The sequence below is a fragment of the Gorilla gorilla genome, chromosome 2 (assembly GCF_029281585.2).
Source record: "Gorilla gorilla gorilla isolate KB3781 chromosome 2, NHGRI_mGorGor1-v2.1_pri, whole genome shotgun sequence".
Taxonomy (NCBI): Eukaryota; Metazoa; Chordata; class Mammalia; order Primates; family Hominidae; genus Gorilla; species Gorilla gorilla.
In genome coordinates, this window is record NC_086017.1 from 101,216,818 (window position 1) to 101,244,277 (window position 27,460).

The following is a 27,460-nucleotide window of genomic DNA, read 5'->3' on the forward strand; positions in this document are numbered from 1 at the left end:
AACTATTATGATGATCATTGAGAAAAATTATATAAAAGTAGCTAAAACACATATCAGTGTGTTTTAATGTCAGTGTGTTTTAATGTCAGTTTGAAAAAGGAATAAAGAAAAAAAATTAAGGAATCCACATTCTAAATTAGGAGATGGCCAACTAATGGCCAGTCCACAGGCCGAATCCAGACGGCTGCCTGTTTTTGTGATAGTAATACAGCTACATCCATTTGTTTAAATATTGTTGATGGTTGCTTTCATGCTGCAGCAGCAGAGTAAGTGCAACAGAAACCACATGGTTCATAAAGCAAAATTTATTTACTATCTGGCCCTTTAAAGAAAGTTTACTAACTCCTATTATAAATTCTACAGTTTTACTATTATTTAAGAGAAAATTTAGCCTCAAAACATTTTCAGAGCCTTTCTTTTTAAAATTTACCAATGATTTTCCCTATCTAGCTTCTCACAAATAAAAACAAAACCACCCACAAAATAGGGGCTGGTAGCCTCATAAGTTTTGCCCTAAAGTGAATAAATCATTTCATAGCTTCGAGATAGCTACTTTTCTATTAAATCCAGAAGCCCATAATAAAAGTAAACAAACAAACCAAAAATGTAAAAAGGTAAAAAAAAGAAAGAAAACTTATAATTTCATATTACTATTATTATTTTACTTCCCGTTCCCTGAGTTTAATAAAAATAGCCAAAGGGAGACAATATATTACATGTTTCAATGCATTCCAACCAAAGGATGTTTTTTATTTGGGGAGGGAAAGAGAAAGGAACACATACACATACAAGGCTGGAATTTCCTCCATGTCAATCCAGCAAAGAACACTGTAAACCCATGGGCCATTTTTTTCTAACTATAAACTGTATGTTTTGGATTAATAGTTTAAACACATTCTTTGGCAGCCTTCAACTTAACTTACATAAACTTCAGGTACACCCATGAGCTGATTTCTAATTTAGGGCTCGAGAAAAGCAATGTTTCAGAGGGAAAAGGAGACATGAATGAGCTTAATATGGAAGTACACTAGCTAAAGGGCATAATTAAAACTACATCACTCCTTTAAATCTACATAATTATGTCCCAAAAACATTCTCATTAGTATCTTTTATTTTGCCACTAAACCAGAAAGGACTTCATGTCTACATAGTTGGGAAATTCATATAAAATTTAAAAAGCTAAGGCCAGCTGTACCATCAGCTCACGCCTGTAATCCCAGCACTTTGGGAGGCTGAGGAGGGTGGATCACCTGAGCAGGAGTTTGAGAACAGCTTGACCAATATGGCAAAACCCTGCCTCTACTAAAAATACAAAAATTAGCCAGGCATGGTGGCGTGTGCCTGTAATCCCAGATACTCGGGAGGCTGACACAGGAGAATTGCTTGGAGACGGGAGAATTGCTTGAACCCAGGAGGCGGAGGTTGCAGTGAGCAAAGATCGCACCACTGCACTCCAACCTGGGCGACAAAGCAAGAGTCTGTCTCCAAATAAATAAATAAAAAAGCTAAGGCATATACAAGTCAGATAAAGTGTTTGCAAAATTCAATGACTGAACTTCCCTTTTTAAAGTAAAATCTGCCATTAAGTAATATATAAATCCAGTCAACCATCACTGCTACCACAATATCAGTAGGTAACCTTATGCCCCAAATTTCAGAGGGGAAAATAACCAGAAAGAATTAAACTATTTTTAATTTTAGAAGACAGAATGCTGCTTTTTCTGACACTAACTCAACTGGAAATCTCTACTAACCAGTGCTTCCTCTACTATACAATGATAATTGATGTTCCTAATGATCAGCCTGAAGCATGTTCCAAATCCTGAAGTTCATTCTAAATGATTAAAATGATTATGTTCAGTAGACTTTCAGTGGTGAGTACACTTCATTATATTCTCATTATTTTAAGATTAGTAACATATTTAGGATATATAGGGCAACTGTCCATCAAAAGGCTATCCCCAAAATCAGATATTCACAGAGGTTATACTGGAAAGCTCTTAATATTATGGTCAATTTACTATACATAGAGGAGAAAATCACCTCTCTCAAGACGTGGGACATGAAATTCTATAGGGCATTAAGAGATTCTGTCCTAGGACTTGAAGAAATTTTAAATCCCCTTTTTGAAAAAAATTGGCCCAAACAGTGGCCCTTGTACTCTCTGCTTATAATTACACTGATCAAATCTTCTGAGACAGAAGCTGGAAGAGGAATTAGGAAGCTATTGCAATAATTAGATAAGAGATGATGATGGTGTGGACCAATATTGTGGCAGTACAAACTGGATAATGACATACTTTCAAGGTTGAGCCAGAAGAATTTGCTGAGAGCATCGGTATGAGAGAAAGGAGTAAAAGACTATATACATGAAGGTTTTTAACCTGAGCAACTAAAACAATGAGATTGCCATTACCTGAGATTGGAAAGACGATAGGATGAGTTGGTTTGGGGCAGAATGGTATACCAACAGCTTAGTTTTAAGCACTTTAAGTCTGAGATACCACCTAAGTATTACGATGTTTGTATAATCTAGAACATAGATCATCTGTAGATCATAAGTAGGCACTTGGATATCTGGGTCTAGAGCTCAGGGAGGTGGTTAGGCTGAAAATATGCCCTTAGGAGTTATTGGCATATAGATCTATGTGAAGCCATAAGAAAGGATGAGATCACCTGAGTGTAAAATAAAGAACTAAGGTGTTTCCTGGAGTGCTAAACTATCTAAGAAGAATATAATACCCACATTCCTCATCTTATTGTGCCCATTTCATTGTGCTTCATAGATAGTGCATTTTTTACATATTGAAGGTTTGTGGAACCCTGCATCGAGCATGTCTATCCATGCCATTTTTCCAACAGGATATGCTCACTTTGTGTCTGTGTGTCACATTTTGGTAATTCTCTTAATTTTTCAAATTTTTTCATTATTATATCTCATTCTCTATATTTTATTATTATGTCTGTTTTGGTGATCTGTGATTAGTGATCTTTGATGTTACTAATGGAATTGTTTTGGGGTGTCACAAACACACCCACCTAAGACAGCAAACTTAGTTGATAAATGTTGTGTGTCTTCTGACTGCTCCATCAACTGGGCATAACGCTGTCTCTCTCCCTCTCCTCAGGCCTCTTTATTCCCAGAAACACAAAAATATTTAAATCAGGCCAATTAATAAGGACTCTGACCAAGTGAAAAAAAGACTCGCACATCTCTCACTTAAAGTAAAAAGTTAGAAATTATTAGGCTAGTGAGGAAGCCATGTGCAAAACAAAGATGGGCTGACAGCTAGCCTCTTTGAGAAAGTTAAGTGAGATAGGCCAAAAGCTAAGCTTCTCGTGCCAAACAGCCAAGCTGTGAATGCAAAAAAAAAGTTTTTCAAGGAAATCAAAAGTGATGATACTCCAGTGAACATGTGAATCATAAAAAAGCAATACAGGCTTAGTGCTGATGTGAAGAAAGATTGAGTAGTCTAGATGGAAGATTAAACCAGCCACAACATTCCCCTAAGTGAAAGCCTAATCCAGAGGAAGGCTGTAACTCTCTTCAATTCTGTGAAGGCTGAGAGGTGAGGGAACTATAGAAGAAAAGTTCAAAGCAATTGGCTGGGCAGAGTGGCTCACGCCTGTAATCCTAGCACTTTGGGAGGCCAAGGAGGGCGGATTGCCTGAGCTCAGGAGTTCGAGACCAGCCTGGGCAACAACAGTGAAACCCCGTCTCTACTAAAATACAAAAAATCAGCCAGGCATGGCAGTGTGCACCTGTAGTCCCAGCTACTCAGGAGGCTGAGGCAGGAGAATCGTTTGCACCCAGGAGGCAGAGGTTCCAGTGAGCCCAGATCATGCCACTGCACTCCAGCCTGGGCAACAGAGCAGGACTCCATCTCCACAAAAAAAAAAAAAAAAAAAAAGGTTTGATGGTAGCACAGGTGGGTTTACGAGGTTTAAGGAAAGAAGTTATCTCCATGATATAAAAGTACAAGGTGAAGCGGCAAGTGCTGATGGAGAAGCCGCAGCAAGTTACCCAGAAGAACTAGCTAAGATGACAAAGGTGGCTATACTAAACAACACATTTTCAATGTGAATAAAACAGCCTTATATTGGAAGAAGATGTCATCTAGGACTTTCACAGCTAGAAAGGAGAAGTCAATGCCTGGCTTCAAATTAGCCCCTAACTTTCTTGTTAGGGGCTATAGCAACTGGTAGCTTGAAGTAAAAGAAAATTTAGCATTCTGAAAATCCTAGGGCCCTTACGAATTGTGCTAAATCTACTCTGCCTGTGACCTCTAAATGGAACAACAAAATGTGGGTAACAGCATATCTGTTTATAGCAGAGTTTACTGAACAGTTAAGTCCACTATTGAGACTTAGTGCTCAGATAAAAGGATTCCTTACAAAATATTGCTGCTTCATGACAAAGCACCTAGTCACCCAAGTGCTTTGATGGAGATGTATGATGAGATTAATGTTTTCATGCTTGTTAACACAACATCCATTCTGCTGCCCATGGATCAAGGAATAATATTGACTTTCAAGTCTTATTATTTTAAAAATATATTTAATTAGGATATCATTGCCATAGATTGTGATTCCTCTGATGGATCTAGGCAAAGTAAATGGAAAACCTGGAAAGAATTCACCATTCTAAATGTCATTAAGAATATCTGTGACTCTTGGGAAGAGATCAAAATATCAACATTAACAGGAGTTTGGAATAAGTTGATTTCCAACCTTCACAGATGACTTTGAGGGGTTCAAGACTTCAGGAAAGGAAGTCACTGCAGATGCAGTGGAAATATCAAGAGAACTAGAATTAGAAGTGGAGCCTAAAGATGAGCTGACTGCTGCAACATCATGATAAAACTTTTTAGTGGATAAAGAGTTGCTTCTCATGGATGAGCATAGAAGGTGGTTTCTATTCCTGATGGAAACTATTCCTGGTGAAGATGCTGTGAACACTGTTGAAATGACAACAAAAGATTTAGATTATTACATACACTTAACTTATAAACAGCATCAGGGTTGAGAGGATAGACTGCAATACTGAAAGAAGTTCTGTTATAGGTAAAATGCTATCAAACAGCACTGCATGCCACAAAGAAATCTTTCATGAAAGGAAAAGTCAATCAATGCAGCAAACTTCATGGCTGTCTTATTTTAAGAAATTGTAAGAGCCACTCCAATCTTCAGCAACTACCACCTTGATCAGTCAGCAGCCATCAACATCAAGGCAAGACCCTCCACCAGCAAAAAGATTACAACTCACCAAAGGCTCAAATGATCATTACCATTTTTAGTAACAAAAAATGTATTTTTAAATAAAGGTGTCTACATTGTTTTTCTAGATATAATGCTATTGCACACTTAATAGACTGCAGTGTAGTATACATATGAGTTTTATATGCACTGGGAAAGCAAATTGTGTGACTTCCTTTATTTAAATTTTATTGTGGTGGTCTGGAACAAAACCTGCAATATCTTCTAGGTATGCCAGTACCACCTCAGCGATGTTAAATACCTACATCTATGTTGTCTAGGATCTATCCCGTCAAGTATCCTATGTACTATTCTAAACCAATTCTTCAATTATTTTAAATCAGCAAGTAAATTTATCTTTGCTGAAAATGAGGAAAGTTGGTTATTGTGAAATCAATCAGATGGAACCTTGACCTGAGTAGGCCCTTAGATACAATTTTGAGAAAGACATAACTAGCTGCAGATAAGAAGTACAAGGTAAAGCCAAAAAAAAAGACTGCAAGAATTCACTAGAATAGGAAAACACTGAAGTCAGGGCAGTCAACAGTTCTGCTTGGATGATGACACAGTGCTGAAGGGTGACCCAAGTGATTTCTGCAACAATAGCTTCCATGGATTCAACTTAGACACTTTAAGCATGCTACCAAAAATTCAAATATTCAAAAAATGTGTGACAAACATAAAAAGTTTGAGAGGCACTGATCTTATATCTTTGTATCACCTCAAAGCCCAAAACTTTTTTTTTTTTTCCTTTAAGACACAGGGTGTCACTCTATCTCCCAGGCTAGAGTGAAGTGGCATGCTCATCGCTCACTGTAACCTTGAACTCCTGGGCTCAATCCCATCTCAGCCTCCCAAATAGCTGAGACTATAGGTGTGTATCACCACACCCAGCTAATTTTTTTATTTTTTTGGAGAGAGGGAATCTTGCTGTGTTGCCTAGTCTGGTCTTGAGCTCCTGGGCTCAAGTGATCTTCCCACCTTGGCCTCCCATAGCGCTGAGATTATAGGTGTGAGCCACCATGCCCAGCCCCAAAATGTATCTCGTTAATGACTACCTAAAAGTTAGCATCTTGGCATTGATTAGAAAATTGAACCCTGAAAAGAGCTCAGCACCCTCAACCAACTTGCTTTGGACATCTGACATTTTAAAAGAAATAAAAGCACGTGTATCAAGGAACCGCCATATATATTTTCTAACTTCTATATATATATAAAGAAAGATAAAGATCAGAAGACAGCAATAAAACCAACCTGTAATTTCTCAGCATCCAGCAGGAATACTTTAACTGAAACTTAATAACATGCTCTCAGCTTTTACAAAGGTTCAGCGTAAGACTCTCCACTTGAGTAATGGTTCTATGTGTTTAGCCAAACCATGGTTTAAAAGGTCCTTTATTATGTTACCAACAACCTTTATATGAATACTTCATGGATCATAAAATATTCATGCATCCCAATTCTGTATGTCCAAATCTTACCATCCTTCAGGGTTCAATTCAAATATCAATTTGTCCATGAAGCCCTCTCTGAGTCTTCTAGGTAGATATATCTTACTCTTGAGCTTGTCCTCCTACTATGCTTACTACTTTCTACATCATATTAAATAAAAACTTAGGGGAGGGCATTTTATTGATCATTTGCTATGTATCAGACACTGTGCTAATAAGCACAATACTAAGGGTTATTATCATACGTAATCTTCATATCAATCCCATCATTATCCTTATTTGAAAGATGAGAAAACTAAGTCCAGAGATGCTGACTTAACCAAAGTCACATGGCAAATAACTGGCAAATAGGTCTGGGCTCTGGTTTGATTCCAAAGTCTACATTCTCCCCGCCACACCACAGTGCCTTCCAAAACAAGAGAACTTCCCTCTCAGGAGACTAATGTCTATTTATTTATTAAGTTTTGTGAAATATTTCTGACTATCCAATACTTACTTGAATTTAAACCTAACAAAATGTGGTATCTGTCTCCCAAGAGGTTATTATTATTTACAAGGCAATTCAATAGTTATATTAAAATACAAGTTATAACAGTCTAGTATAGACTATGTTCCCTGAGGTCAACAGTCATATCTTTTTCTTTTTCTTTTTTTTAACTTTTAAGTTTGGGGAATATGTGCAGGTTTGTTATATAGGTAAACTCACATCATAACAGTTTGGTGTATAGATATTTCATCACCCACATACTAAGCTAGTACACAATAGTTATTTTTTTCTGCTCCTCTCCTTCCTCCCACCCTCCACCCTCAAGGAAGCTCCAGTGTCTGTTGTTCCCTTCTCTATGCTCATGAGTTCTCATCATTTAACTCCCGCTTATAAACGAGAACATGCAGCATTTGATTTTCTGTTCCTGCATTAATTTGCTAAGGATAATGGCCTCCAGCTTCATCCATGTTCCTGCAAAAGACATGATCTTGTTCTTTTTTATGGCTGAAGAGTATTCAGCCATAAAATGTGGTATATGTGTACCACATTGTCTTTACCCAATCTGTCACTGATGGGCACTTAGGGTGATTCCATGTCTTTGCTATTGTGAATAGTGCTGCAATGAACATTCGCGTGCATATGTCTTTATGGTAGAATGATTTATATTCCTCTTATACTCGGTAATAGCATTGCTGGGTCAAATGGTAGTTCTGTATTTAGCTCTTTGAGGAATTGCCATACTGCTTTCCACAATGGTTGAACTAATTTACACTCCCACCAACAGTGTATGTGTTCCCTTTTCTCCACAACCTCACCAGCATCTATTATTTTTTGACTTTTTAATAATAGCCATTCTGACTGGTATGAGATGGTATCTCACTGTGGTTTTGATTTGCATTTCTCTAATGATCAGTGATACTAAGCTTATTCTCCTATGCTTGTTGGCCACATGTATGTCTTCTTTAGAAAAGTATCTGTTCATGTTCTTAGCCTACTTTTTAATGGACTTATTTTTGTTTTTCTTTTAAATTTAAGTTCCTTATAGATACTGGATATTAGACCTTTGTCAGATGCACAGTTGGCAAATATTTTCTCCCATTTGGTAGGTTGTCTGTTTACTCTGTTGATAGTTTCTTTTGCTGTGCAGAAGCTCTTAAGTTTAATTAGATCCCATTTGCCAATATTTGCTTTTGTTGCAATTGCTTCTGGTATCTTTGTCATGAAATCTTTGTCCATTTCTAATGTCCAGGATGGTACTGTCTAGGTTGTCTTCCAGGGTTTGTAGTGTTTTGGGTTTAACATTTAAGTCTTTAATCCATCTTGAGTTGATTTTTTTATATGGTGTAAGGAAAGGGTCCAGTTTCAATCTTCTACATATGGCTAGTCAGTTATCCCAGCACTACGTGTTGAATAGGCAGTCCTTTCACCATTGCTTTTGTTAGCTTTGTTGAAGATCAGATGGTCGTAGGTGTGCAGCCTTATTTCTGGGCTTTCTATTCTGTTCCATTGGTCTATGTCTGTTTTTGTGTACCATGTTGTTTTGGTTACTGTAGTCCTGTAGTATAGTTTGAAGTCAGATAACATGATGCCTCCAGCTTTGTTCTTTTTGCTTAGGATTGTTTTGGCTACTAAGGCCTTTTTGGTTCCATATGAATTTTAAAATAGTTTTTCTAGTTCTGTGAAGAATGTCATTGGTAGTTGGATAGGAATAGCATTGAATCTATAAATTACTTTGGGCAGAATGGCCCTTTTAATGATACTGATTTTACCTATCTGTGAGTATGGGATATTTTTCCATTTGTTTGTGTCATCTCTGATTTCTTTGAGCAGTATTTTCTAATTCTCATTGTAGAGCTCATTCTCCTCTCTTGTTAGCTGTATTCCTAAGTATGTTATTCTTATTATGGCAATTGTGAATGGTGGCATTGTGTTCCTGATTACTGACAGTCCTTAAAACATTAGTATACAGACAGAGTTTAATAAATATGAAAATAAAAGCTCTTCTTGTCCAAGAAAATTATATTTCTTTCCAAAAATGAGAATCATGGACTTTTTCTATCCCCCTTAGCTAAAGTTAGGGCTCAAGTAGAATAATTAATTTAGCCAGGTGTTCAGCAATGTCTAATTCTCTGTTCCTTTCAATATTTTGTTTTTATTTTTCATTTTTCTAAAGGAAGAAGACAATGTCATAAAGCTTATCAAGTGTTTGTGGTATGACCCATCCAATGAACAGAAAAATCATGTGAATCCCGGAGCTTCTACCTAGCAGTAAACTCACTGATCTTCAGGGTGTTTCTTTGCAAAATCCAGGTAATTATACCTATTTTTATATGGTGAATTTCTAAAGCTTAAATAAGAATATTTATACAAAGTAGGCCAGGCACGGTGGCTCACACCTATAATCCCAGCACTTTGGGAGGCCGAGGCAGGTGGATCACTTGAGGTCAGGAGTTCCAGACAAGCCTGGCCAACACAGTAAAACTCTGTCTCTACTAAAAATACAAAAATTAGCCAGACGTGGTGGTGCACAACTATAGTCCCAGGTACTTGGGAGGCTGAAGCAGGAGAATCTCTCATACCTGGGAGGTGGAGCTTGCAGTGAGCCAAGATCATGTCACTGCACTCCAGCCTGGGTGACAGAGCAAGACTCTGTCTCAAATAAATAAATAGATACAATATTTACACAAAGTGCCAGACATACTGCAGGACTTAATAAAGGTTAACATTCCCCACTCTAACAAATTATTTTAAATGCCTCAACCATGCCAAAGGATAGCAAGTTTACTTTAAATCAGCCATCTTCTCAAAAAGCCACTTAAAATGTTAAATGTTTCAAAGAAAAATAACATTATTTTTTAGTCCATTTGTCTCTGTCAACAAAATATTATATCCCCTTTTGATACACATTCTTTCCCTACAAATAAAGCAGACAATGTGCTCTTTTAGAGCTTTGGTTTATCTTTGTAAAGAGAAAATAATACAAGGCATTCACTGTGGCACTCACAGTCTGCTTTCTCTAAGGACAAGCCTGTCTATACACAACAGTCAGAAAAGCAAATGATCTGGCTGGAAGGGTTCCCTGAAAGAACGAAAACACATTCCTTAGCAATTATACTTTTTAAATGAAAAGTCTGTCTTTACGACAACAGCAAGATTTAAATATGAAGGAAAAAACCATGAAGTAGCATATCCTTCAATTTTTCAAAGAGAAAACTAATGGCTTAACACACTTAGGTCCATTTTTGGCCAACGAATACATATTAAGAAAAGACTAGGTGCAGAGCATTCTTTCCTATGCAAGAGATGGGTGGGGAGAATATAAAAACTTTAAGATAGAATCCCTGCTATTTAGACACTTAAAATTTAGTGGAGATTGAAAGAGGTGTTAGTCACTGCTGGCTAAGGTGCTCAGGAAAGGATTAACACAGGGCTGGGCCTTCTGTGATAAACAGAAAGGATTCTAGAGCTCTTATCAACAGAGGCTTAAACTAAATCTAGTTCATCCCCAGAGTACTAAAATTAATTCCAACTAGTTGCCCCTTAATTATTCAGAATTCTCTCCCCTACCAGACAGTATAATTTCTTCCTTTTCTCTAGGTAATAAATTTATACACACTATAGGTAGATTAAAATTATCTTTTAAAAAATCACATAAATCTTTAGGAATGATCTTGAATGTGAAAATCTAAGTCTAACAAAATATAGCTTTTAAAATAACATTTACATGTAAACAATATGTGCCATGTTATCCATAGAAAGGAGTCATCATTACTGTTTGGGATGAAACATAATATAGTTGTAAACAGAGATTAAATGGTTTTACCAAGGCATTATTCAAATTGCATCCTTTATGTAAGAGGCCTCAAGGCACAATCAATAAGTTAATGATTAAAATACATAAAACTCTAGAAGATAATCATCATCATAAAACTGTGTTAAAATAATGTTTAAGTGTTGATTTGTCAGAAAGGGCCTATTAATAAAGACAGATTTTTATGGTACTATTCCTAGAAGGCCCATACATGGGATAGGGATGATTTGGGGAAATCATCTTGTCCCTAATTCCTTAGAGTAAGAATTTAGAAACTGTGGAAACATGCTACTTGAACTCACCTGTGGCCAAGGCAAAGCTTTGCAAGGAATAAGGAAGCAAAAAAGGAGGACAAAAAGTAGCCTTAAGTACTATGACACCCTTGAAATTCTAAAGACCACACTGCAGTGTTTCTGCAGTCACAATATCACTAAAGAATAGGATACCAAACCTCAAAGCAAGTAATGGAGCCTCAAGGTTTACACAGTGAGTTACAGCAAGCATAACAGGAAACAAGAAGGGCAACGAAAGTGCATGCAATGTTGGCAAAAAAAAGAGTCCACCTTTAAAAATAAGTCCACCTTTAAAGACAGAAAAAATTGGAAATTTCCTAGAAAAACAAAGACTTCATGATCTCTTCTTGAATTACCTTGAGATCATTCTCATTAGTGAACATTATATTCAAATACAGTAATTAAAATGACTATGTCCTGGATTCATGTTTTTTTAAATATAGATTTTTCGAGAGGCAATTTTAAGTATTTTTAAAACTAAAGGTAGAAATAAAAGCATTATTGTGATAAAACTCATATCCAAGAGAATTAATCTATATATGTATATCTTTCCTTTGTTGGTAAAGAGACATCAAATTATAATATAACCTAAAAACATCAACATAGAAAGCACACCTTATCTTCAAATTGGTTTAACAGTATTATTCTATCTAAATTACAAAGCGACTATATTTAAACAAATAAAAATCCCTTTAATCCACACATTTCCTGTGAAATGTCAAGCTTTTACCATTCTGACTTTATCCTTACATATGGATTTACTGAACAATATCACTTAACCACTATTTAAGCTAGTGACAATGGTATTGTTTCATATTTACTCATTCTGACAAACATTTTGCTTTTGAGTACACTGTCTAAATCTAATAGAATAAAATACAATTTATTTGCAATTTTTAAATATTACAGTGGAGAAAATCTGAGATGAATGTTCATCACAGTGTTGTTTTGAAAGACTACGGAAAACAAGGGGTTTCTTCGTACAAAAAAAAGTCTAAAAACTGCCAAAGGAAGGGGCAGAAAAGATAGGTGGAGAGAAACTATGTAGAAATATTTGTTTTTTTGAGGCTTACATGAAAATTTAAAGGGTGAGGATGGCATACAGGAATGCAACTGGAGAGCTAAAAAAATGTCTCAACCAGTGCAAAGGAAAAGGAAATGAGAGGTTGAAATAAAAGGCCTTGAGGTCTAAAGATGTGGAGACAAACTAAAGCATATAGTAGGTAAAAAGATTAATTGTGCCCAAGACTCACACACCTTATTGTAGACATCATTCATTTCCCTCTGGAGTATCTTTCCAGTGGGGGATAAAAATATAGGAATTCTTTTGAGATTTTAGTAGAAAATCCTTTTCCCCTCTCTAAGAACTTGACTAAATCACAAGATCCTTGAGCCTAGGCATGATTAAGACAGTGTTGCTTTACTCAATCCTAGTAGGTAGGCTACAGGGATCAAAGACTTGAGAGCAAGGAAATCTGCCTTATCAGTCCTAGAGTCACAGACAGAGCCTGGTACCTTGTTTTAAATGACAGCCCCTCCAAAATAAAGGGTCTGAAACTACCTTCCTCACTGAGAGCAGAGACGCAGTGAGCTTAGTGTAGGCCTCATGTAAGCCCAGGCCACCAAGCCAGTGCTTCTCACCTGACTTAAGCTACATTTGCCCAAGCCTCACCAATGGGAGTTGGCCTCAGCTTGTGCTGGTGCTCCACTGCCTCCTGCTGGCCTTCCCCGAACCCACTGACTTTTTAGCTAAATCTGGTTGCATTACAGCTCAAACCTCCACAGACTGAAATCATATCAAAAGGTTATAAGATCCACTGTCTGTTAATTCTGAGTACACCTGGACAGTTCTCTTTGCCTCAAGTTTCTTCATTGTAAAATGGTGAACACTCAGACCTGCTATTCATATCCCACTAAGATATGACAAGAAAAATGCCAAGCCTAGAGTTCTTACATAAAACTTACGTTGTGGCAAAACATCATGTTTTTGTTTAAGCCTTCCATGACCACCCTATTTAAAACCACATCCAGGCACTAAACAGCATTCCCTATCTTCTTCATGAAAAAATTTCTTCATAGCAGTAATCACCAAGTAATATATCAATAATTCACTTACTTGTTTACTGTCTCTCCTCAACCAGAATGTAAGCTCCAGAGTTTTAATTTTTTTTTTCTATATTGTTCACTGCTGCTATACCTCTAGTAGCTAGAAGACCGCCTGGGACATAGTAGACACTCAATGTTTGTTGAACGGATGAACAAAATACACTCTTTAAACAGTCCCCTAGGAAAAGGCAGGTTATGTCTGAGATAGTACAAAAGAAAATGACAAGCTTATTCTGGGATCAAAGTCGAAAAGCAATCTACTTCGTAGGGTGCCTAATCAATATCATCCTTATCATTCAAATTTTTTAAATCTGAGTTTTTGTGTCTCCTTCTCTGAACTTATTCTCAATTAAAAGGCTGACTTCACTTAACAGGTGACATTCTTATCAATACAGAACAGTAACCATCTAGATTTCCCCTTGAGTAAACATCCCTCTAGCCCTTTCCTGATTAGGATTCCTGCTTTTCTGATTGAGCTGCATACAACAACAACAATCACACTATTAAAGCTATTAAACCCAACCATTCTCTGGGTCCCCACAACAGTTTAAACTTATATATTCTCTTACTATAAAGAGTAATGCGCACAGGCAGGTGCAAAATAACTGTTTGGTTATTTTTTAAATAAAATAAAATCCTACTTTACATAGAAGTAAACAAACTGGAAAGATGGTTCAAAGTAATTTTTTTAAGTAAAAACAAAATAATAAGTTCAACAAAGATTTACAGGCAAAAGATGGGTGACAAACACACAACAGGTTGTTAAAGAAAGCCAGGAATATACTTTCCCCACACTTCAAGCCCCTGAGATTCCTAATATTAATAAATCTTCCAAAGAAAAATCCTTCAGTATCAGAAGTCTGATCCATTTTGGAGCTTATATGTACCCAATTTGTCCAGAGACATGGCCAATTAAAACATACTCTTGATATCTTAAACTGGCATCTTTTTAAGAAGATACATATTTTATTGTCATTTTCCCCTAAGAGTACCACATATATTAGCAACAAAAATTTGACCCACCTTTTAAAATGTTGAATAAAATGTCATTTTATTTTTTAATCTCATTTTAATATATCAGCATAATCCATAAGGTATCACTGGCAAAATGACATTTATAAATGAATGACAGAGTTGAAGTCTTCTATTTTTTATCTTATTTCCATAATTTAAGAATTGAAAAGTATTTGGAGTACAACGTCAAGAGCAATTAAATTTACTAAAGCTAATATTTGCCAGAATAGTGTTAGGAGAAGGATAATAACACCTGTTTTATTCTAATGATAGACTTAACCCAATACATAATTTAATTTGAATTTTGACTAGCTAGCCTCTTGACAATTCATGAAAGCAAGCCCAACCTGTTCAAGTCAATGTTTAAATATTAATTCTTATACTGTATAATCTAGAATTGGTATTCCACATGCTATGGAAAGCATCAAGAGAAGAATTAAACCCTTAACATACACATATCTTTATTATACACCAAAATATTTATAAGAGAGAATATAACAAATTTCACTGCAATAAAGCTTCAAAAATATGTTTTAAATGACTTGGTAGCTGTTAAGGGTACCTTTAAAATTGCTGCCCAAAAATAATACTGACAAAGATTAGACTGTTTTTGCAAGAAATTTTTTTTGAGGGGGGTTTAGGGGGGACACGGAATTTCACTCTTGTTGCCCAGGCTGGAGTGCAACGGCGAGATCTCAGCTCACCACAACCTCCGCCTCCTGGGTTCAAGCAATTCTCCTGCCTCAGCCTCCCGAGTAGCTGGGATTACAGGTATGTACCACCATACCTAGCTAATTTTGTCTTTTTAGTAGAGACAGGGTTTCTCCATGTTGGTCAGGCTGGTCTCAAACTCCTGACCTCAGGTCATCTGCCCGCCTCCCAAAGTGCTGGGATTACAGGCATAAGCCATAAGAAACTATTTTTTTCATTACATTCAAATTACTTTCCTAGGATCTCACTAACACGAACATTCAAACAAAACAAGTTTTTCTTTGAAAGAAAAACCAAAACATAGGCAATTAGAAAACAATATTTGTGTCTAGAAGTTAACAGGCTTACAAATATATTGAGAAAATGTGACTGATATAGAATAACCCCTTTATCAACATTTTAAAATTATTCAATATTTCTTTAGTACATTACAGATTACATAGTATTTCACATATATACTTAATTCTTTGCAATATTTTAGCAGACATTACTATTGTCCTCAAGAACTGAAAAATCTCTATTGTTAATTGTGTTCTCTTAAGTTTACATAGTTATCATTATCAGTGTCAACCTAAACACTAAGTCTAGTCTTCCTTCTGAGAGTACTGGGGGAAGTTCAGGGTTTGGAATAAAATAGACCTGGGTCTAACCCAGGTTTGATCATGTACCACCTTTGCTGCCTGAGGAAAACGCATTAAACTCTCAATCGAAGGAAGATAATATTTACCTCATGGTGGTGGTGTGAGATTAAATTAAACAGAAAACATAGGAAGAATTTAAAGCAGCATGCCTGCTTTGCTAACTCCTAAACCTGAATAAACTTTACCTTATGCCATCTCTGCTTTTGCTCTAAGGCCATAAGACACTGCTAGAGAAAGCAACATAATAGTGCTGACTTAGCCAGTTACAAATTTATAGCCTAGTACTGTTTTCTCATTAGTAAACTCAACATAAATAATACTTATCTCCTAAGATTGTTTTAAGGATTCCATAAAATTGTGTATGTAGAATATTATAGTGCCTAGCATATGCTAGGAGCTCAAACTGTAACCATTCTGTAGCTTAGCAATCTTTTTTTTTTTTATTAGTTAATGCCTTAGCACACTTATGGAAGGTGTTATTCTAGACTCTTCAACTTTCTTTAAGCCCTAAATACACCAAATCCTTCTGGTAAGCGATTCCCCTGCCTACTTTATTGGAAAGATGAGCAGTGGATGTGAGCTCCCACAGCTCTTCTTTCCACTTTTAAACACTCCTTTACCAATTCATAATTTTTCATATATCCATCAGGTGTGAGATAAACTAAACTCCTAATGCAATTCTTTCAGTAATTCAACAAATTTTACTGAGCATATACAATCTTGTCAGTGCCATCTCAAGTGCTGGGTATATCATCATAAGAAAGAAACAAATTCTACACTCAGGGAACATCACATAGGAAACAGAGGTTCATATTATAATAATCACATAATAAATAAATGTTTTAAATTCTCTTTCCATCTCCTCAGGCCTTGTTTCCTCAAGTATTCTCAGCACATCCTCCATTTCCATGAGTTTTACTGCTCCTGCCCACCCCAACTTGAAAACCTTGCTTGGCACAGTCACCCTCTATACCTAGTATGCTCTATTTCTTTTCTGCCTGACTTCTTAAACTTTAGAAACACACACTCTATTCCCATCGCCTCCATTTTCTTGTATGCTAAGACCAGGAAATCTGGTTCCTGCTCTAACTTTTGGCAGTCCTGCTCTAACTTTGGCACTCCTCAGAGAGTCCCCACAAGTAAAGAGGCTCTCAACAGATGCAGCCCTATGACCTGGGACTTTTCAGTCATAACTAGAAGAAATAAATTTCTCTTCTTTATAAATTACCCACTTTCAGATATTCTGTGATAAGCACTAGAAAATGGACTATGACAGGGTAGTAGTTAAAACAGTGGTTCTGAATCTTTAGTGTGCATCAATTTCATCTGGATGATTTGTTAAACCACAAATTGTGGGCCCTGACCCCAGAACTTGATTCTGAGACTCCACGTTTCTAACAAATTCCCAAATGATGCTGATGCTGAGATCTACTGGTCCCTGAAATAAAAAATCCTAACAATAAATGTTTCATATATTCACATCCCACCAGCCAAATATTTAATCCTTCAGTAGTCAATTTTTAACAACACAAGTTTGTTCTAAGTCTTGACGAAAGCTAGATTCTGGAAGAAAAGATAAGCTTTTTAAACAGTGCTAAATGTTCCTTGACCCAATTATAACAACATATAATAGACCTTAAGCATGCTGTCATCAAGGACAGAAACCGCAGCTACAGAAAATGTGCATTATCAATGTTGTACTTAATATCCAATAAAACCAGCTTAAAGCAATTCAGAATAACAACACTATGAGCAATCTGACAGGACACATGCTTTGAATTTATTAGAAGAATTATCCAGTTCAATGTAATACTTAACAAAGCTAGTCGCCGAAGAGATTTAATATCCAAGTGCCAAGTAAAAGAATATTTTCATGGTATTCATACTTTAAATAGAGTTTTGTGCACGCTCTCACGTATAAGTGGGAGCTAAACATTGAGCACCCACAGACATAGAGATAGGACCAATAGACACGGAGCACTACTAGAGGCGGAAGGGAGGATGGACTGAAAAACCACCTATTGGGTACTATGCTCACTACCTGGGAGATGATGTCACAGCACAAAATATACTCAGGTAACAAACCTGCACATGTACCCCCTATATCTAAAATAAAAGTTGAAATTTTAAAAATAAAAAATAAATAAATAAAGGTTTGATTTTATATCTCTTGCACCCAGGGTGATGCTTTTTTCAGGTAGACAGGCTTGTAAATTATAATTACAACTAAGAAAAACATGAAAAACTTTACTCTGACTAATTAAATTTTATTCGTATAAAGCATAGGTGCACTTATTTCAGAAATACGGGAAATTAAGGAATAAGATGTTCAAAACTTTAAATACTTCTTGTGAATCATTCACAAATCCAAAAAATCTGATTCAGCAACCTAAGTGCAATTTTCAAATTTCTCCATCCTTCACTGACAAGGGTTAACTCAAAGAGCTTTATTTGAACATTTTAAATATATCAATATTCATATTCAACAATTTAAGGATAAAAACCCTACATTATGAAACCAATGTTTTTTGGAGTAAGGTATACTGTGAAAAGCAATTGGTTTGCTATAAGATCATACAACAATGGAATGTTCTCTTGGAAATGGTTGATGTTTTAATACTAAAATCTCTATCCTCAAGTATAATAGGCATCTAAATAAAACAATATTCAAATATACTGAGAAGGTAAATTACAAAAAGTCTGGAAATGGAGAATTTTAAATCACAACAGTCAAAACCACAACAATCCCAAAAATAGGTAATAAAAAGCCTAAGTGAACGAGTAATAAATGGAAGAATTATTACTGTAAAATTATTTTATTAAAATAATTATAAAAATAAAGAAAATAATGGAAGAGTTAACAACGTTTTGCTTACTTTCCCCTCATTCCTTGTTCACTGTGTATTCTTGCTGTCAGTTCTTTCTCAACTAATCCATGTCATTCACTTTCCCCAAATCTTAATTCAAGATTGGTCTCTAACACCATCCACTCTAATAACTTTCTTACTCCACATCACATTAATAATACTTTCCTTTTTACCATCGTGTTTTGGAACTGTTTTCCAATTCCTTCATTCTCAATTAAACTATAACCAAGTAGATTAAAACTTTTAAATTTACTTTAAAGCAAAATAGTTTCTTAAAAATCAATGTTGGCCTATATAATCAGAAACCCAAAGTTAGGCGAAATTAATTTGAACCAAGTGGAAACTTTACTCATACTATTTTCCGCTTTTCAGTAAACCTGCATAGCATCCAACATTCATTATATTATTTTAGTAAATATTCAAAGTTGTGAAACTACACATATTTGACTAAATTCCAGTTACCAATCGACCCTATCCTGGCTGACAGGATCCTGGTTGGCACCTACCTACCCAACAAGACCAGTTCCTACTGGCCTACTAATTCAATCTATCTTTAGTAATTAGGCTAAAAAATCTATGTCTCCAGACTCCCCTCTTGCCACAATTACACTGGTACAGTTCAGGTTCCTACCACCTACAGGATGGACTACACTTTAAGGTCCTTTACAGTGTTGTCCCTTTAACATGAAATTCCCTTCTTTCTCTGTCTGTACATTTGTATTTGTCTGGTTTTTCCAAATAAATCTCTTGGAAGACTCTCATAAATAAGGTCTTGGAGGGGCCAGGCATGGTGGCTCACATATGTAATCCCAGCATTTTAGGAGGCCGAGGTGGGCAGATCACCTGAGATCGGGAGTTCGAGACCAGCCTGATCAACATGAAGAAACCCCACCTCTACTAAAAATACAAAAAAAATTAGCCAGGTCTGGTGGCACATGCCTGTAATCCCAGCTACTTGGGAGGCTGAGGCAGGAGAATAGCTTGAACCCAGGAGGTGAAGGTTGTGGTGAGCTGAGATCACACCACTGCACTCCAGCCTGGGCAACAAGAGCAAAACTCCATTTCAAAAATAATTATAATAAATAAAATAAGGTCTTGGAGAGTCTTCATAAATAAGGGCTGTTTCTTTTATTTCAGTATCTTCAGAATGGTACATGTTCATGATAAACACACAATAAAAATCGGCTGAATGATCTATGCCAAGTAGATGGAATATGTACATATGTATGTATCTAAGTATATACATGTACACAGAAATATATTTCTCTGTACTTTTTATAAGAATCGTAATATGATACTATGTTAAATATTTGTATATTTGTATATTCTACCAATCCATATTTTGATTTAGAAAAATACATGGACGACAACAAATTTGATTCTGGGAATCTGTATTTCTAACAAATTCCCAAATGATGCTGATGCTGAGATCTACTGCTCTTAGAAATAAAAAAGCAACTAAAATGACTTAAATTCTATAACTTGTTAGAAACAGCTCTATCTAAAAAGAACCAAAACAGATAAAGATTATTTTTTCTCATATCAAAAGCCAAACTTTAAAGATTTGGTAGAATTTACCATGTATTCAGCAAAATATAAATAAATAATATCTATGAACATGTATGAAAATTTATTTCCATGTAAATAATATGGAAATTTCCATGTATTAGTTTATTCAATAAACATTTATTGAATGCCTGCTATGAGTCAGGCAATGTTCTAGGTGCCTGAACATGCAGCAGTCAACAAGAAAGACAAGATACCTGCTTTTATATAGTTTACATTCTAATTGTAGGATACAGATAATAAATGAATAAATAAGCAATAAATATAAGGTAGCCATAAGCACCCAAAATTAAAAGAACATAATCTGGTAACAAATAACCAATATCATTTATTGGAATATATATGCTAGCCGGAAAATAGTTTCAAAAGGCAAGAAAAATAATCCAAACTAGTAACTCTGAATAACCGTTTTATAGACAGATGGCTAATTTTTACATATATAGGACTGACTTAATACATCTGACAGAGCAGGAGCATTGCTGTCTTGGACAAGCACCGTCATTTTAAAATTTACGTTGATCAAAAACTGCCTAAATCCAAAGGGCATCAGCTTAATGGCTAAAGTCAGCATGACCATAAACCACAAATAACATCTGTGACCAGAAACACACCAAACCCCTCCCTTACCAGAGACATGCCAGCCCCGACATAACCTCCCCTCCAGCTGGAGAGATGTCAGCCCCAACATAATCTCCTCTCCCACCAGAGACATTCCAAACCTGCCATAAACTTCTCCCCCACACAGAAACATTCCAAGCTCTCTCACCAATAAATACTCTCAGTCTGTAAGAGACAGCATTACTGACCAAACTCGGCCAGAAGCCCCAGTCAGGTTTATTCTCCAAAATAAACCTGTCTTTGACTGTTGAGCTGCTTTTCATGATTCTTTCCTCCTTCTTTAAGTCTTACAACATCAAATTCCTAATAAAAAAATAACAGTGAGCATCAGAACTTTAAGCTGCTTCCACAATCCATTATTACTACTCAAAAATGTTTATAACAGAAATTATGTGCATTATAACACAAAAACTGCTTAACCTTAATAAAAGGTATCTAGAGACACAATACTTTAATATTTATACTTTGGATGACAGTTACAAACACTAATACAGGTGTAAATTATTTTAGAATACAGACAACACATTCCCCTCCAACATTAAGTATAACATTAGTTTTAAAAGCAAAGTGTTAAAAAAAAAAATGCCTGCAACAAGCACAAGTAAGTAGAGATGGGAGGAAGAGACAGATACCGATCAGGCAGTCAATTCAAGAACAGAGCTGCATTCGAAGTTAGGGTAAAGAAATATTTGGTTCCAGGCAGTATATCTAGGAAAGGTAGTTGTAGCTGCAGAGTTAGAGCTCAAAATTGCTGGAGATATTATACCAGTCTCTGCTGACTCAAAAGTACTGGCTAAGTACCCAAAATATTTGCTCAGACTCACATAGCAATGTATCCCAAATAAGTCACAATGAGGACACAAATATTAAGAGAAAGAAATCAGACATTATGATCATTTGTGAAACAATAGTACAGAAAAATTCCAGTTGAAATTGTCTGTTTCCACATCCTTTTTCTTACACTGTTAGGACATAAGCTGTCCAAACAGAAGCTGTTATTTCAAATCATTCGAGCTGGGTTCAACACCCAAGTCCTTTAATTAACACTATAATAAATGTTTAACATCTTCTATAATCATCCTAAAAAATATCCTATAAGCAGTATTTTAAGCCAACAATTTTTATACCTCTTAAGAATATTTTTAATTGTATGTATCACTTAGCAAATAGATACAATGGTTCAATTAGAGAATATTGTAATTTAGTATGCCTTAGTTTATTACATGTCATTGAGAAAACATGTAAACGATATAGTTGAGAAAAACATGAACATTTACAATACGGACTATGTAACAACAGAACACTAAATAGTCATAGCAAGTCAGAAATGTGTCTTATAATCCTTTAGTCAAAATAACATTTGCTGTAACTAATAAGCTAACAAAAATATAGACTATATGTTATCTAGAAAATTAAAAAATTATTTATTTTCTTTTATAAGAATTTTTGAAAAAAGTTTGCATTGCAAAATAAAAATTCCATAATAAAAAAATTTAAACATACAAGTTAAAAAAAAGACTACTGATGATATTGCTACACAGGCTATTCCAGATGTACATAAAAGAAGGTAGGTCAATGAACAAGTGTCCAAGCCAAAGACTTAGTACTCAGGGTAAGAATCCATATAGGCTGGTGCAGCTGGTTTTCCCTTTCTACTTTCCTTTTTCTTCTCTCAGTTTACAGCACAAACCAAGCTAAAATGCTAGCTCAACTTCTCTCTTTTCACTTCAAAACAACGCAGCTTGCCAGCTGGGCATGGTGGCAGTAGCTCAGACTTGTAATCCCAGCACTTTGGCAGGCCAAGGCGGGTGGATCACCTGAGGTCAGGAGTTCAAGACTAGCCTGAGCAACATGGCGAAACCCCATCTCTACTAGAAATACAAAATTAGCTGAGCATGGTGGTGCATGCCTGTAATCCCAGGTACTTGGGAGGCTGAGGCAGGAGAATTGCTTGAACCCTGGGAGGCAGAGGTTGCAGTGAGCTGAGACTGTGCCACTGCACTCCAGCCTGGGTGACAGAGCGAGACTCTGTCTCAAAAACAACAACAACAACAACAACAACCCAGTTCTTGACTGGGCCATGAGATGCCCAGACATTTGGTCAAACATTACAGTGGGTGTGTCTGAGGGGGTGTTTCTGGATATGATTAACATTTGAATTGGTAGTTAAAGTAAAGCAGATTGCCCTACTTAATGTGAATAATTCTCAACCAATCAGTTGAAAGCCTAAACAGAACAAAAATCCTGACCTCCTGTGAGTAAGAGGGAATTTCCTTCTGTCTGACTTCCTTAAACTGGGACCTCATTTTTTAAACTGAAACATTGACTCTTCCTGGGTCTCGAAGCTGTTGGTATTTGAGCTGGAACTAAAGCTGACCCTTGAACAACACAGAGATTATAGGCAACAACCTCCACCCCTCACCCCATACAGTTAAAAATCCATGTATAACTTTTTATTCCCCAAACACTTAACAACTAAAACCCTACTGTTGACCATAAGCCTTACCGATAACATAAACAGCTGATTAACACATATTTTGAATATTACATATATTCACTGTATTATATATATTCACTGTAACCTCACAATAAAGTAAATTGAAGAAAAAAAACATTAAGAAAGTCATAATAGGCCAGGCACAGTGGCTCACACCTGTAATCCAGCACTTTGGGAGGCTGAGGCAGGCAGATCACCTGAGGTCAGGAGTTCAAGACCAGCCTAGCCAAAATGGTGAAACCCCGTCTCAACTAAAAATACAAAAAGAGAAAGAAAGTCATAAGAAAATACATTTACAGTACTGTACTACATTGATCAATACCATAAGTTTACATTATCTATTTTCAAGATGAACCATCTGTCTGAAATGGCAGTCAACCTTAGCTGGAGACCTCAATCTATATTACATATCAAGCAATTCAACTTTTTCTTGTAATATCATTACTTTTCTCTGATTTGGGGAAGCATTTCCAGCATTACTAGTGACACTTCCTATGAGCCCCACGGTGTTATTCAAGGTTTATGATATAGCACTGAACACGATGAAAAATACCCGAGAACTGTGAGAGATCACTTTACTGTAATATACAATTTACTGTGCAAACTGCTTATGCTGAGATGATTAGCATCACAGAGCATTTTAAGCAGATACTTGCAACACTTATAGGCTCACCACAATAGCAACAGGGTGGGGCTATTAAATTACTATAGTAGTACAGAATGTGCTACAGTTAATTTTATGTAGGTTATAATACTGCATCTTTACATTTGTTTACATTTCTCTCTACTGGGAATAGCACCATGTATGGTCTGTACATTTGTGTGCATGTGTTTTGATAAATTTTAACTTTTTGCAATAAATTTCTGTATATCTCATGTTAGTAAATAAGACTAGTATATATTTTATACATTCATATATGCTTAATTTTTTCTTACTTTTTTTGATATTTCTAGGCTATGTGTTTCATCTGCAAGTTTTTTTCAAATTGTTGCATGTCCCCAGAAAATTTTCCAATATACTTATTGAAAAAAATCCACATATAAGTGGACCCATGCAGTTCACTCCTGTGTATTTCAAGGATCACCTTGTACACTATCATTCTTCTGGTTTTCAGGCTTTTGGATTCAGACTAGAACTACAACATTGGCTCTCCTGGGTCTTCAACTTGCCAACTGCGGATCTTGAGACTTGTCAACTTCCATAACCCCCATCTCTCTCTCTATCTCTCACTCTGTGTGTGTGTGAGAGAGAGTGTGTGTATGTCTGTGTGCATGTGTGTGTAAGTGATAGAAAGACAGACACACACACAGTTCCATTTCTGTGGAGAACCCTAATATATCTACCTACTTAAGACATCAAATTCCTAATAAAAAGATCAAAAACTGTTTTAAATTAATAATGCATAATGATGTCAATGGCAGAGCAAAATTCTCACATCGCTTGAAGAGGGTCTAATTTAAAACCTTTCTGAACAGTCATTTCACAGCATGCATTAAAACTTTAAAATTGTGTGTAGTTTCCTTTTTTTTTTTTTTCTTGAGATGGAGTCTCGCTCTGTCACTCAGGCTGGAGTGCAGTGGTGCGATCTCAGCTCACTGCAACCTCCACCTCCCAGGTTCAAGTGATTCTCCTGACTCAGCCACCGCAGTAGCTGGGATTACAGGCACCTTCCACCATGCCCAGTTAATTTTTGTAGTTTTAGTAGAGACGGTATTTCACCGTGTTGGCCAGGCTGGTCTTGAACTCCTGACCTCAGGTGACCCACCTGCCTCAGTCTCCCAAAGTGCTAGGATTATAGGCGTGAGCCAACCTGCCCAGCTGTGTGTAGTTTCTTATAATTTTATTTCCTGGTGAATGCATATATATATACACACACACACACACACACACATATAATCAAAACTACAATCAATTATCTATGTCCACAGGATATTAGCTATTTGACTCTGTTATTTATATTAGTAACATATATAACAGAGTCAAATTAGACACAAGCAAATGTCCAACAATAGGAGAATGATTAAACAAATTACATCACTTTCAAAGGATATATTATGTAACTCATTAAGATATTTTCAAAGATTGGTCAAAAATATGGAAAAATAATCATAATATAATGACAATTTTTAGAATGGTGAAAATCAGTGGTGTTTAGTTCTGTAGACTAGAGTAAAAGGCTACAATGTTGACACTAATTATTTCAAATTGGAGGATAACAGGTGAATTTTTCTGTATTTTTTATATTTTCTATAATTAGAATAAATTACCTTTAAAAGAAATATAAAAAACATTATCCAAAACTGCTCAAAGAAAATCCTATTAAATGACTTCATTAAGATTCTATGGATAATTGTCGATGAAGACAGTTTTTAAAACAAATCTGAAAAAACTGTAACAGCTTTTTATAATGTTATTTTTAAAAATCTAAGCTTTTTAATAAAGTATATAGCTACAGACACGAGCTGAATTGCGATCTCCTAAGAGTCATTTGTTGAACCCCTAACTCCAAATCCAACTGTAATTGGAGATAGGGCCTCTAAAGGGATAATTAAGGTTAAATGAGATCAGATGAGTGTGGGGCCCTAATCCGGTAAGACTAGTGTATTTATAAAAAAAGGAAGAAACACCAGGGATGCACATGCACAGAGAAAAGGCCATGTGAGCACAAAGCAAGAAGAAGGCCACCTGTAAGCCAAGGAGACAGGCCTCAGGAGAAACCAAATCTGCCAATACTTGGATCTTGGACTTCCAGCCTCCAGAAGTGTGAGGAAATAAACTTCTGTTTTTTAAGCCAACCAGTCTGTGGTATTTTATTTTGGCAATGCTTGCAAACTAACAGAAAACATAATAAAGTACTATAAAATGTACCTGGTAAATATTCTTTCTTCTATAATTTACTTTTAGGAGGCAGCAAATCAAGAAATAAACAGTTAAAAATGTTCTTCATACCACAGTGTCATGGCATAGAAGGGGCAAGAAATCATATTTCCAAGTAAAATGTTATTAGCTGGCACTATTAAAGAGAAATAAGGCATAGGATTGGGAATATAAGCACTGCAGATAGGGTTTTTAAAAAGTTGTTCAGGTTTATAGTAATTATTGTCCATCTAAAAATGTTCTATAAGCTAGGTATGATGACTCAGGCTCACAGCTGTAATCACAACCCTTCAGCACGCCAAGGCAGGAGAATGGCTTGAGCCCAAGAGTTTGAGACCAACCTGGGCAACATAGTGAGACTCTATCTCTACAAAAAATTAAAAAAAGAAAAAAATTAGCCAGGCATAATGGTGTCCACCTGCGGCCCTAGCTACTGGGAAGGATGAAGTGGGAGGATCACTTGAGCCCGAAGGTCGAGGCTGCAGTGAGCCATGATTGCACCATTGCACTCCAGCCCAGCCTGGGCAACAGAAGAAGACCCTGTCTCGAAAAAAAAAAAAAAAAAAAACAAAAGCTTATAAAAGATTCTGCATAACATAATAGAAAATATTTTAAATTGTTTCATTTTATTTGTTCATGATATCTCCCAGTGCTCAAAACATTATGTGCATATGTATAGACACACATACATTCCTACAGATACATAACTCTGAAAGCAATTTCAGTCTTATAATTACTACTGGCAGTATACCTACAAAGGAAAACATTCCTTTCCCAGTCTTTTATATTAGATTAATATGCAAGTTTCTTTTTATCTAAACTGAATTGTCAACACATTTATCCTTTTAGAATTTTCAACTACATTGCAGGGAGCATATTTTAAAAAAAAATAGACCGTTTCATTTTCAGACCAAATTAAAATATCAGGTACCACTCTGATTTTTTTTTTCAAAATTACCTTGTCTGGATCCATCTTTCCTTTGATAAATTCTTGCTTCCAGAACTGCAATGCCTGTTCCAAAGTTAAACCAATGCCCTTCAGAAATAGGTCATACTGCATTCGGCCTCCATGACGAAGATGGTGATTTTCCCGCAAGGCTTTATGTAACTGACACATGCAAGGTGGGAAGGATTTGGTAGAAAGCTACAAGAAAAAACAGTAGAGTTTTAAGTTCAGTGGAAGACTTATCAGGTCCCCTGTAATATTTGTTATGGTTGCTAATTCAATGTAATTGGAATAAAAAAACAAACACCGTAAGAAAGT

At 36.0% G+C, this 27,460-nt stretch overlaps 1 protein-coding gene across 1 annotated transcript in view; it reads right to left on the reverse strand.

Annotated features, from left to right (window-relative positions):
- Window positions 1-27,460, reverse strand: part of LOC115934923 (DNA primase large subunit-like) — a 112,777-nt gene that overhangs the window by 80,410 nt on the left and 4,907 nt on the right. The window contains exon 2 of the mRNA XM_055382109.2: window positions 27,155-27,340. Within this exon, the coding sequence (XP_055238084.2) occupies window positions 27,155-27,313 (159 nt within the window). The 5' untranslated portion in view covers window positions 27,314-27,340. The remainder of the gene's footprint in view (window positions 1-27,154; window positions 27,341-27,460) is intronic.